This window comes from Ochlerotatus camptorhynchus, unplaced genomic scaffold (assembly GCF_037179485.1).
Source record: "Ochlerotatus camptorhynchus isolate MF236.1 unplaced genomic scaffold, CSIRO-AGI_Acam_v1.1 ptg000361l, whole genome shotgun sequence".
In the NCBI taxonomy this organism is placed as follows: Eukaryota; Metazoa; Arthropoda; class Insecta; order Diptera; family Culicidae; genus Ochlerotatus; species Ochlerotatus camptorhynchus.
This window is the reverse complement of record NW_027040849.1, coordinates 10973535-10987327: the sequence shown is the minus strand read 5'-3', so window position 1 is coordinate 10987327 and position 13793 is coordinate 10973535. Positions and strand designations below refer to the sequence as shown.

The following is a 13793-nucleotide window of genomic DNA, read 5'->3' as shown; positions in this document are numbered from 1 at the left end:
CCGAATTGCCGGGCCTTACGCTTGACCCCTGCCATCAGATTTTGTACAGCCATCATCGCGATTTGGAGTCACTACCTTCTTGTAAGTCGATAGTCCGGCTCGTTTTTTGGCTCGATGCACGGTTGTAGACGATACACCCAGCTTATTTGCGGCATCTCGGAGAGAGAGGTTAGGGTTTCGCTTGAAACTACCGGCAACTCTCTTTGTCGTCTCAGCGGCTTCCGGTTTTCGATTTCCCCCCGATCCAGACTTCCTAGCTGTCGACAAACGTTCCCGAAACACTTTAATTACATTTGTAAAGGTTGATTTGGCAACTTTTAGCGATTTTGCCAACTTTGCGTGCGAGTAGCTCGGATTTTCGCGATGCGCGAGCAAAATTTTGATACGCTGCTCTTCTTGCTTGGACGGCATTTTGACAACTGAAGAGTGAATTCCAAAATCAAAATAGGAGCAACATTCTACACACACACACACCTTCAAAATGAGGGGTATTCAGGTTTTTTAAATGCAAAATTGAAAGAAATACGTCAAGTTGATATTGACCAAATTTTGACCGTATCACCCTTTAATGGATATTTTTGGTCACTATTGAAAATTTAGTCGATTGCTGAATTTATGTATGGGCCTAAAATTAGGGGCATTTAGGCCGACATTACATCCATTTCCCCTATGTAAAAATAAATTTCTGTCTGTCTGTCTGTCTGACCCTTCTAGACTCGGAAACTACTGAACCGATCGGCGTGAAAATTATTAGGCAGAGGTTTTTGGGGCAGGGAAAGGTTCTTTTGATGATTCGAGACCCTTCCTCCCTCTGTAAGTGGGTGGGGGGGCATACAAAACATAAATTTATGCATAACTCGAGAAAAATCAAGCAAATGGAACCAAATTTGGCATGTGCAGGTCATAGGGGGTAGCCCCTCAAATACGAGGGGGGGGGGGATACGTACAATATAGCATCCTTTTTTCTAATTGGCGCATAAACTCAAGCTAATATTGAATCCCGAGCAAGGCCGGGCACACTCAGCTAGTGTTACAAATAGATGACTACAAACAGGAGTAGTTCCACGTTACAAAGTTAATATTCCATTATATGGGGTTATGATGACTGCCGCCACATTTTTGCAAATTTTTACAATTAACCACTTTATTCGAGCACTTAAAATGACGTTTACTACCACTCTAACTTTGAAATAAAACATTATTTTTAGATTTTTTCTTCTAGAACCTCGAGGAAAGTAGCCAACATTTCAGTGCCAACATTTCAAAGGGGCGTAATTGTATTTGTAAACAATGGCTTTAGCCGTCGATTTCTCACGAATAAAAGCTCACCCATGAAAAATAATGACACCAACAGGTAGATGAATGTTTCCTTTACCAGCTAGCATTGTTATTTTGGAGAGGTAAGATTTCATTCGCGAGAAATTTACGGGTAAAGTCATTGTTTACAAAAGCAATTACGCCCCTTTGAAATGTTGGCACTGATTTGTGCGTTTCATGAAAAAAAATAGAAATTATTTGATCCAGTTTTGTGAAATCGCTGGTAGAAAGTCACGCCAAAACTGCTTGACAAAGTGGTCAATTGAAATTGACAATTTGAAGCATTTGTGGCATTTTTTTTTCCTTGATTTGTTTTCCGTCGATCTTGTTTTCCGTGCTGGGCGTGAAAACGCGTGATCAGAGATGTTCTGCCTCAGAACATCCCGGCGGCGAACCGGTGGAAGCTAACGATTGACTAGCCTATTGGTCCCAAGCAAATCGATTAACGTATCCCATTCTAGTCGAAATTCTAGTACTACACCCTGTTTGTTTTGATTCGCTATGAAAGTTTGACAGATAAAATGAGGGGTTCTTGGATTTTCTCGAGGGGGGCGACACATCTAAATCTCAATACTAGATGCTCAAAAAATTTCACACTAGCGAATCAATCTTCGAAAACTCTTCTTTCAATTCTCGCATCTACTTGCATCTACATGCATTTTTTTTTTTGCAGGAAATCTTCAGAATCGTCATTAATCTTCTTTCTATCTATTTAGCGTGTACGCAGCTAGCCACAGCAAAACACAATCTTTCCTGCAACGTAGATAGAGTCGTCCCCCTCGGATTTTACTATGTTTCGAGAGGTGCATTGATTAGCTTGGGACCGAAGATAGGTTTGCGTTCCATTACCATACCTTGATGATTTTCTGAATAAAACAAGTCTCAAAACAAATAAATATACTACAATTAAGTTAAATTGTTTCGTACTTTTCGAGGTTACTGAAAACTTCTGCGGAAAACAAAACAAGCTGTCAAATGTCAAACGATGCAAGGTCATAAGTTCCGTATGAACTTTTTAGCAACTTTCAAGTTCAGATAAGGTTCTACATGAACTAATCAGAGACTTTGAAGTTCGAAAATAGTTCTTACGGAACTTGAAAGTAGTTTTGGCTACTCTGAAAACCATTTTTATTAATGAAATCAACACATCGAGTAAAATCATACGATATTCCACTTCGTTCACATAGAGCAGTGGTATGTATATCGGTTTCAAAGAGGAGGACTCGAGTTCGAGACTTGCGGTAAGTAATTTAAAAAAATTTAAATTAAATATTTGACCGTATTTCAAACATTTATCTTTTGACGACGCAGCAGCTCATAACAAATTAGAAGAGAACGTGGTAAGCAGCAAAATAATAGATATATTTGTTTTCTATTTTGGTTTGTTGATTTCATTCAAGTTTTTTTTGGGCTGTATAGCATTCCCTCCAACGGTTAAACGAACCTTTTGTGAACTTTCAAGTTCTTTTAAAAGTGAAACAGCATTCTGTTAGAAGCTTAAACATCGAATATGAACTTGGAAGTTCGGTCAATTACTTAAAAAATAAGCTGAATAGAATTCTCTTCATAATCCTTCGATTAGCTGATTAAGCCAAAAAAACGACTTTTATCCGAACTTTTGGTTGCTTGGGTTGTGATTCAGATAAGCTTCACATCTGCAGGCAGGACCCTGTGGTTGTTGTTGCTCATCTGCTCGCCCATGGGCTCTTGCCGAACAGCAAGTTGCTTAGTGTCATCATGCATGCAAAGCCTTACTGACCTTACAAGAACTCATCGGTAGGCCACTCATTGCATTGGGGCCTCTTGAGACAAACTAGTTCAACCGAAGGACGATGACAGAGATACATCTGCAAAATGACCGGATCGTTGCTGATGGGTATGTGCTTGATGTCGGACTCAAGAAATGGAAGTAATTGCATCGATCTGTTCCTGAGGTTAACGTATCGACATTCCCCAGCAGTACTGAAACTTCTATGGACATCCCTATAAAGTCCTGTGGATTGTCCATCGATGTGCATAACCAATTCAAACCATCTCTGCACACTGTGCCGAAACACAGCATGGCAAATTGTTCAGCACGTTAAGGCACACTTTGACAAGTAGGACACGAATAATATGAAATAAGGCGGCATCACTGCTGAGTTTTAACGTTTTTCCAATCGATGCTTAGGTTAACTATTCGGTTGATTATTTTATTAACTCAAAAATTAAGCTTGTGAACATATGTTGTCATACTGGCGAAACAACGATTCAATCAAGAATTTAAAAACAACCACCGGTTACCATCGGTTTTGAGGATCGAATACTGTACGTATTCTCTGAATCGTGCATCTCTTCAAACCTATCAAATTTAGTCTTTTCTGCTACTATTTGGGCCTCACTTCAATCGAGCTCATCCGGTTCCATGGCCGGTCGATATGGCAGTCAAGACGGCTGAAACAGGTTACATCTAGTGATGATTCGTTTTTGATTTAAAAATGCCCAGCGCTTGCCTTTGATGATATATTTGGAAGGTCACACAAACAATTTCAACAATAACAAATGGATCCCAACTATACGGCGGGGATGGCGGAACACACACACTATGCTGTTTTTCGTACAAAAACAAGAATACCATGCATCCTGCGATGATCGGATTTAAATTTGGAACGGTGAGCTATAGCTCGATGAATTCTCACATTCAGTACTGGAATAGTTCACCAAAACTCACTATAGGACTCGCGAACTTTTCCAACGCTGCTTACATTCCCACCCACATACTTTACCAAAACGTCACCTACTGGAGGCTTTATTCCAGAATACGCTTCTTATTTTTGAACTAAACATTTTGTACTGTCCTGGATATCCAATATCGAAGGGTATATTTAAGGATCAGCGCAGGATCTTCTGTAACAGTTGACATGTAGAAAAAAAGCTTATCATAGGGAGGCGGTTAGATTCGCATCCCGGGCCTGCCGAGAATCTTCTTGGATAGACATTTTAACATTTTTCCTCGGATACTCTGCCCAGTCATTAGTCTCATTAGCTTTCAATAAGGTAGCAAGTGTTGTTTTACCGGTAGTACCGGTCGATTTTCCGGTACTGACATGTGGAAATACCGGTAATTTCGGTACTGATCATTAATAAAACTTGCATTGTAATTAAAAAATTTCAAAACTCAAGGTACATGTCCTTTTCAGCATATGTATGTTGGATTTATTTTATTCCACATGCGCCTTCTTGCCCCTAGTTCCCCTAAACAAACTTCAGTGACAGTAAGTAGATGACGCGCCTCCATCGATAATCGCAGCTTTGAAAAACGGCTTGTTGTTCACTCCATAATAGCGGCTAGCTCATCACGACTTCCATTCAAGCAAATGAAATAAACCAAACGCTTGTCTTGTTTCCTATATTATTTTCCTTTTATTCTTATAATGTTTGGGTATGAATAGTTTTTACATATGTATTTAAAAAAAAGTTATCAGCGTCTTCATTACAGTGCCATTACTTTAGTCGATTCATATTTTCATTTTCTGTGTTCAATATTGAGTCTTTGCAGCTGAAGATTTATTATGAATCATTCACTTATTATTGATCATCAACCATCTGCTTTAATCGTTATGAAGTTTTGAGTTGAAGAATCGGTTTTATCTTGCATAAGTTGTATAGTTAAAACATGACTAATGAAGCTAATTTTTGCGACGGAAATTATATTACGAGATATCACCTGCCAATCGGAACAGCTCCGTTAGAAAATAAACTCTTATTACGTTCGCGAACAAAAACATACAATTCGCATTGTAAACCATTCCTGCATTATGACTACGAAGTACTTCGATGAAACACAAATTTTTGTTAGAAAAAAAATATATATGTGGAAATGCTGTCGTAGATTTGTATTTCTAACCAATCACGGCGGCACGTTCAGGAAAAAAAAATTCATTCAATCCTCTTTGCTTCCATCCTTTTCATTTAGATCACTCTCCTCACGAGCCCTTAGAAGACTCCAGCAGCGTATGGGTCGTCGCTGTGACGGCCAAATTTATAGATGATCGATGAGAAGAAGATGAAGATGTTATGCACCAGCAGTGCATAACCAGGACCCTTTTCCGTCTTATCATCGTTGACGGCAAACTCGGCAATCATGATCCAAATGGCAGCAATGATCGAGGCGAATCCCAGCACGAAGCCCACGAACAGAAACACCTTGATACCGCTTTCGCCGAGGACACCTCCGGTATAGCCTGCACCACCGTGGAGCTGTGAAGGTTAAGAAAACAAAAATAATCAAAAACCATTTACCTCCCACTGTCGATTTCTTTAAAGCTATGTTCCATGACCTCGTCAACCGATAGTCGGTTTCCTTTTAATCACAAAACATTCAAACACACACGCAGCGCCCTTCTGCAGGCAGATGACTCACCATTTCATTCGAGATCGAATTGACCATGAAGAAGCTGATCGTGGCCAGGATGCCACAGATGTAGTAGGAGAAGTCCCACGACTTCGGATGCACGGCGGCCGTATCAATTGCAATCCACCATCCGGAGAAGAACTACACCAACCGAGGACGGGGCAGGGAGAAAGCGAAAAAAGTATAAATTAATCATCTTCCTAATCTAATTATCACAATACTTTTTTTTTCATTTGCATCCCATTGCTGTAGGCATACTAACCAATAATGATGCGACCAGTGTCGCGATAATGTTTCGCCTTGGGACGTTTTCGACCCAGTACGATTGTCTGATTCTGTCCATGATCGACATTTTGAAGTAGGTCTGCTGATGGGGTCGGGTTTCCTCCGCTCAAATGAATTCCTTGCTCAAATGTTCTTCCAAAGCTTTCCGCACGATTGCACTTTCTAGCACATATTTTTCCTGTTTTCGATAAATTGAGGACGACGGAATTGCTGCCTTACTGGACTAGATGGTAAAAAATATTTCTTTATTTTAAACACAAAGTTCCCACGAATGATTTTTGCATTTATTGATAGCTTTTTGCTTTCTTCTGCTGCTGGCTTCGTCCTTTGATGTTTTCTTTTGTTGTCAAACTAGAAACGTCAAATCAGTTTGTTTGTTTATGGGGAACTTTCATTGAACGCACTCACTCTCTGGGAACACCTTTTCTGAAGGGCTGCACTATGGGGGAAAAAGTAGTTTAAATCAAAGAGGAAACCGTATGGAGCATATCCAGCACAAAACGCAAACCGGTTGGATATGAATGTTTCCGAATTGAATGAAATATTACTCACATGTTTGCTGCTATGCTAATATCCATGGTTGAAATTTTCAACTAAATATAATAGGCCTTTTAAATGCACTACCAACGTAGAGTGCGCCATGTGAGTTCGAGAGGAAATGTCAACCAAACCGTTTGTTTACATCAGAATAAGGATTTTTCACAACGCAAATCTAAGCTTTTTTTATTGAACATCTTGCCAATTTCCATCAGTAATTGTCTTATTTTACGATTTTCCACAGATCTGAACTGATTTGTACCTCAACTATTCACGCACCAGAAAGCCGGAAGATCATAACCCTCGTCATAACCACTAAGGCTTTATTCTAATTTTCCATTTTTCTCAACAAAAACATTCCCGAACACCAGCAGGATCCTTGCAAAAACGTTACATAATTAAATTGTTCATAGATCAAGTTTTGGAGCATCTTCGATGAATCAATTTATCAGGAATAGTGAAAAAGTGTTGCGCTTCCAATGTCTCACGGCAGAAATTTCTGCTCACAACACTCTTTTTGAAGTTCTGTTATTCACCACCAGAGGCTAAATCAATCACTTAGTTAAAAAATAAAATAAAAAAAAATGATGATGACGATGATAATGATGATACCTCTACCCCAACAAAGGTTTGAGCTGGACGATTTATCTTTAAGATAATTAAATATTAAATCGAACTGGTTTCAGTTACAGATATAAATTCCCTCTAGAGTTTACAGTTGCTTCACAGCGATATAAATGTGGAAAAGCTCAGGCGACCTCTTAGCTCGCCTTTTTGTCCACCTAAAATATTCATAAGTATTACAAGCAATCTCAACAAAGCATCCTATTACACTAGCAACCTCGCAATCTGATGCTATCATAATTTTCAGCAATGTCAGGAATGCTCACGAACCCCCAACATTTGCCAGAAAACTTACTACTAACTCAAGGTCGATCAAGGTATCTTCGAAATAAGCTTCAAAATTGAATTTTTTTTATCAAATGTTAAATTCAGTCCTCTAATACGCGCGCGAGGCTCAAACCCAGGGGGTAAGTCACTCTGCCACCATGTGTCTGTGCTTATTGTGTTTCCAGTGTGTTTTTGGGTGTCGGAAGGTGTTTCATCATGTTGACCGAGCTGTCAAAACTTCAACCGAAAAAATATATTTACTGGCAACCATATCCTCAATCAAAACAACATAACGCTATTAATGGCAGATCCTCCTGCGACTCCTTTGCTGTTGTTTGTGTGCAGATTAATCCATGAAACAAGCATTGGCCCTCTCACTTGAAGAGGAAGACGAAATGGGCGCCTAACCTGGCGCCTGATGATTTGCTCACTCTCAAGCGAGCTCTCAAGGGGGCCTTCAGTCAGGCTGAAATGCACAACTGGCTTATGAACAGTATCCAGGAAATACCGAAAAATATTTATGGAAACGAAAGGAATAGGCTCTTTTTCCGTCACGTCTTCATTGTCTTCTAATTTGTGAATACGGCAAGGCGGAAGCGACAACATTTCTACCATTTAGATTCTCAAGGACTTTATTACGAAGGAAGTCACCAAGAAACGGATCAAGCTGCAGCTTTCAACAAATTCGATTTGATTGATAACAGCGTAGCAATTAATTAATTTATCTTTATTAGGGAGGCTTTCAGCCTGGGGCTGGTTCGCCTCCAATAAACAGCGTAGCACCCATTTTCAGATATCAACGAACAAACCTTCCCCGGATTAATCAAGTTGATCGAGCCGAAGATCGTTCACTACAACAAGCTGACGAAGGACCACCAGATACTGCAGACACTGATCGATTTGGACATTCGAAACGATGATCCGCATCTACGAGATTCTGACCGATCTGTACATCGATAAGTTCAAGTTCAAAGGGGTAAATGTGAAGACGAAACTGCCGCGGTTGACTGACCTGCTGGAGAATTATAAATATGACAAGTTGGTCAATTTCTACAGTGTCGGGAAAGCGGTTGATGATGAGTAAATGGACTGGTATTTTAAATAAATCTACCTTTCGGGGACACATTCCGGTTGAAGTCAAGTCGATCGATCACCTTAATTTTGTCTGTGCCTTAATAGGCTAAATATTCATTCTTTTCTAAAAATAATACACCAAGTCCCCTGGTCATAGTAACTATCTTCCACGCTGATCCCGCCCACCGCCAAACACAATTCGAACATCTCCTTCTTCTCGAACCACATGGTAATACCAACAATCAATACGAAACTAACGATTTTAAATTGGCTCACCGCTTTAGTAGCCTATTGGTCCCAAGCAAACGATTAACGTACCCTATTCTAGTTGAAATTCTATTACTACACTATGTTTGTTTTGATTCGCTATGAAAGTTTGACAGATAACATCAGGGGTGTGTGGATTCATGCAGAACATGCAGGGGTGAGTGAAATAGCTTGGGACTGCTTGGGACCGTTGTTCTGGTACTGAGTGAGCCAAAAATAATAATGATTTTCTTCGGGACCTACTAGTCTTAGAGTTACCTCTATGGTAATACCTGAGAAAAGTTACCTTCGCTTCCTGCTGCTGCCGTTCTACGTCACGCAACTTCCAAGGAAGCAACAAATCCCTATGCTGAAACTGCGTCCTGTTGGTGGGAATTGGCAGCACCGATTTCCCGTCGCCATGTTCAATCGGAACCACCTTCTCCGGCTCTCCATCCCACGGTGATTTATTGTTGTGCTTATGCTGCCGTATATAGCTTGATTGTCTTTCTTAAATCAGTGCCCGTCCTTCTGGGCGAAGTACTCGACACATTTCCTCAATCGCTTGCCTACGAAGCCTACGATGATCTGAGGATTCAACCCCAGGTATTTACCATTACCGCATCCAATGTTCAGCAGGATAGACCCGGGACTAAGCGATTCCAAGAACCCTGCAATTCGTGGCCACGGTGAGTGCCTCCAGTTCTAATTGGGCAGCGTTCTCTTTGATACGATCAGCTCTATCATTCGCTTCTTGTTGATACGTATCACACAGAGAACTAAACTGGGAACGTCAAGGGCCATCATTAAACTTTCTGAACGTAAACGATACTCTTTATTCACGTTTCCTAATTGTTAGGCTGCCATTCAACCTTACCGTATCCATCTTTCTCGGCGTTATTCCATGAGTCCATCCGTATCGACTTTCGCCGGACATTGCGAGCAGAGACCTTTTCGAGGCAAATCCACATTCAAGTGTTGTCCCGTGGTGTCCCGAAAATCCATTACTATATCACTTCCGAGGGTATCGAGATTTGCCGATAATACTCGTACTCAGTCGTACCAATCTGGGATCGTATCGTAAACTGTAAACAGCAACAACAATAACAAAACAACAAAATAACAATCGAATGTAAACATTATTTGCAGTGGTGCCAGAATTGATTAAAAAATTGCTTATCATACGTCGGAAGGGTGTTTGTGGGTGTTTGAAGTGTGTCGAAGTGTGTTTCTGTGGGTGTTAGCACAATGTGGCAGAGTGACTTACCCCCTGCTCAAACCTTTCTAGACTACTTTTTTTTAAATTAATATAGTTTTTGCAGTGCTACAATAATTACTAAAAAAAAGTCGTTATGACAGCTATCCATATAAAATAATCCGTTAGAGATAACTTCGTCAAAATACATAATTTGTCAATTCATAAAAGAAAATAACTGGATAACTGTTCAAAAGACAGTTTTAACGTGTGAAATGCAGTGTCTTTTAAATTTTGTACGTGTTGCTGAACGTTTGATATGTCTAGGCATCGAATTGAAAACATTTATTTCTTTAAAATATAATGAATGTTGTGAAGCACAAGTTAAGAAATGTGGTGTTCTTAAATTGAAAATCGCGTTTCTAGTATTATATCTATGAAAGTCACTTTCAATTCGATCACACTTATATCGAGGCAGCAAACCGTTAACAACTTTAAAAATGTACACCATAGCCAAATATATAATTCTTTGCTTCACCGACAACAATTGTAAGGCGTCTAGCATCAAAGTTGAGGAAGTGAAAATGAAATTAAAGCAGGGAAAAAGGAAACGATCGCTCGTTTGCATAATCTGCCTGCACTATTTATCTACACACAAATAATAATCGTTAATGAAATAAAAAAAAAAAACCATTGGTAGAATTAAAAGTTTGCATTGGTTCTTTTTGGTAGAAAGCGTTTAGCTTTCAAAACAAAAGTCATCCAACTGTTAATTCAAAAGTTGCCCACTCCCTACTTTCAAAAGTTGACATTTTTAAAGTGAATTGTAGTACTGTCAAATGGAAAGCGAGGCAGTGCTCAAATTAAAAGCGGATTATTTTAATTTCAAAACAAACTTTTGAAAGGAAAGCATGGTATAGTTGACATAAAATGTGCCATTCTCAAATAGAAAACAGTGTTTATAATTTTAAAATAAGCTTTTTTATCGTTTTTTTTCCTGGATTGTTTCAAATAAGTTCTAATAAATATCAATTAATTTCTTAATTTATTTGATAAAATTTCTAAAAATATATTTATTACTTCCTAAATTATTCATGTTGTCTATCCGATTTCCGAAGCCGTCGCTGCTTTGACCTCGGGGTCCTCCGACGATTTTCCCACTCCCTGTTGATGGGATGCTTCATCCTGCATCGATAGACTGCCACCTATCTTACCACACGAATCTAAGCACGAATGTAGCCGATAGGGTAATGGAATCATGTTTATCAAAAACGTGGATGTTTGCACTGGAAAAGTAAGGTTCATACTGCAAAAGAGGAAAAGTCACTATTCACATTCACATTCTTCACATCTTGATCTTACACTTTGAGACGATTTCCACAACGGCAAGTAACATCGTCAGCATGAGGTACAGCAGAGTGGCGTTGATTAGGATTGTGTACTCAAAACAGCGTCCGGAAGAGGTAAAACATTTCGGTAAAAAAAAGTTCCATAACAGTCCAACCTAGCGGCGCCCCTGATGTTTTCACCTACACATTTGATTAGGGAATTTTTCTACTCGAGGATCATTTTTAGGATAGAATTTCGCTATATAAGGATAAAATAATTGTAGAATAAAGTTAGTTCATAAGTGATACTCAATGCGGCTGTATCGTTGTTTTCATCCGAAAACTCCTTGGTAAGTTTCTAGTTCAAGAAAAACTGTAGATTCCCAAAGTAGAATAGGCTCTCACAATAGTTAGAGTACTGGCTCTTGGGCATAAAATCTCAAAGGTATTTCGGAGCTAAAAACTATATTTTCAATGGATTGAGACTCTCTCCACTCAATAAGTATAGGCTCTCACCCTGGTTAGAACAACTAGCTTGAAGTCCTGCGGGAATTTCAATAAAAATGAAAATAGCAAGGTTTGCAGTTGGTCGAGTACTCCTTCACCCGACAAATAAAATAAATTGTTAGCAGCGATAGCGTTCCTTCGCACGTGTATATCAATCGCGTCGTTAACATTTTTACTAGCTGCTTGTACTAATCAAACCTGTTGCAAAAATCAGCCATGCTTGAAATCCATCGATTTAGGGAAATGGATGTAATGTCGGCCTAAATGCTCCTAATTTGGGCCCATACATAAATTCAACAATCGACTAAATTTTCAATAGCGACCAAAATATCCATTAGTACCGTCCCAATCTAGATAAAATTGATAAAAAGCAGTTCTTTAGCGATGAGCCCAATATTAGATCCATAGGCTATCATTAGAGACATTTTCCCTATTTGCCAATTAGTCGTCTGTCACTTCGTTTGAGATATGTTTTTATTTTACAGCCCCGAATAAATCCGTATATTTAATGAATATTCCTAGGAATATTCACTTTATTTTTAACTTGAATCGCAGAATTTAAAAACCAATCATGGAAAAAAAAATCCTTGCTACACGGCTCTATATTTGAATAAAACCTCATCGAATGTTCGAACTATTTTTTCTCTGTTTGAGCATGATGCGACATTGCCTCTTATGAATGCTCACTGTCGAAACCGTTTCTGAAGGATTCCACTTGTGTTATCAAATTATGTTCTTGCTTTGGTTTGTTGATGTTTGGCACTCGATGATGGCACTCAATGTTTGCGAATCATATCAGACGAATGCTTTGTTCGCTTGTATGGCTTTTTTACTTTGCCAATAGATTGTTTTTTTTTTCTTATTGATAAAATTGAATTTTATTAACATTAAAAAAACCTGCAGAACAACAAAATCATCCATCTAATAAAAAAAAACAGTGTGTTGAAACTGAGGCAAGTACTTGTGCACTTTTAAGTAATAAATCGCAAATTATTGAATCACCCAGCAAAAGGGTTCAGGACATGCTCCGCAGAAATGTCCCCGACGGTTCTGCTGGTATTGAAACATGTGGTGCTACTCGTCATTTGCCTGGTCGGTGACAAACTTCTACAGATCATACAGAAACCACCGTTGCTGAAAGCAGTTGTAGATAACGTAACGCACGCCCTTATCGGTCTGATTGCCACCGAAATCGTCGTCCACCAGTTCCGGGATCAGTTGGGACGAAACGAACTATGGTTGCTGATCGGTTTTGGCTTCGGGATGTCGTCCTGGATCGACGTGGATCACTTCATAGAAGCCCGATCGTTTCATATTCATGTAGGAGTAGAATTTGGAAATATGGTTCGGTGTAAGATTCTAAAACTAAACTTGTTCTTGCAGGACGCCACTAATCTAACACATCGACCATTCCTACACAATTCGGTGATATTTCTGGTGCTCCTCGTTGCAACCAGTCTGCTGGTTAACGTACAGGAAAACTTCTCCACATCTATCTGGACGGCCATTGCATTCGTGGCGTTTTTTACCCACCACCTGAGGGATGCTATCCGACGGGGACTGTGGTTCCGAGCGCCCTATCTCAACTATAGCACTGCTCCGGTGCTTTACTGGCTCTATATAGCGTTGATACAGCTGTGTCCCCATGCTGTGATCCAGCTGCTCGAAATGCAGCAGCGACAACTGGCTCGATCATCGTCGGCGGGAGCATCGATTGAATATCGACCGCTTGCGGTTGTTTGAATCGAATAAAGTTGAACTTTTTTTTCTTCTAATTGCTGCTGTGGTGTTCAACAATTTTTACCGCTCACTATATCACAGCACAGCCAAAAATTTCCACAACTCAAAACAATAAGGTACACCCGGGGAGCCAAAAAAACTAAGGATTGATAGGTTCTCACCTACCGTGGGCAGGGTGTAGTAAATTGAGTAATGACAATATTAATTCCGAGGACCATGGCATTTCGGATAGATGTAGCTACCATTCAAAGTCGATCTGTAGTGCCAAATTTCACTTGTT

The 13793-nt window shown here is 39.6% G+C and overlaps 2 protein-coding genes across 2 annotated transcripts; one reads left to right on the top strand and one right to left on the bottom strand.

Annotated features, from left to right (window-relative positions):
* Positions 1-4730: 4730 nt before the first annotated feature.
* LOC135709693 (transmembrane protein 50A) lies at positions 4731-6291 on the bottom strand. The gene is made up of 3 exons (XM_065232085.1): positions 5973-6291; positions 5720-5851; positions 4731-5556 (listed from the first exon to the last, which is right to left on the bottom strand). The coding sequence occupies exons 1-3, from the start codon at positions 6060-6062 to the stop codon at positions 5293-5295; spliced, it is 486 nt and encodes a 161-aa protein (XP_065088157.1). The 5' UTR covers positions 6063-6291; the 3' UTR covers positions 4731-5292.
* Positions 6292-12624: 6333 nt separating this feature from the next.
* LOC135709692 (transmembrane protein 267) lies at positions 12625-13522 on the top strand. Its single transcript, XM_065232084.1, has 2 exons — positions 12625-13093; positions 13157-13522. The coding sequence occupies exons 1-2, from the start codon at positions 12809-12811 to the stop codon at positions 13514-13516; spliced, it is 645 nt and encodes a 214-aa protein (XP_065088156.1). The 5' UTR covers positions 12625-12808; the 3' UTR covers positions 13517-13522.
* The last annotated feature ends 271 nt before the right edge of the window (positions 13523-13793 follow it).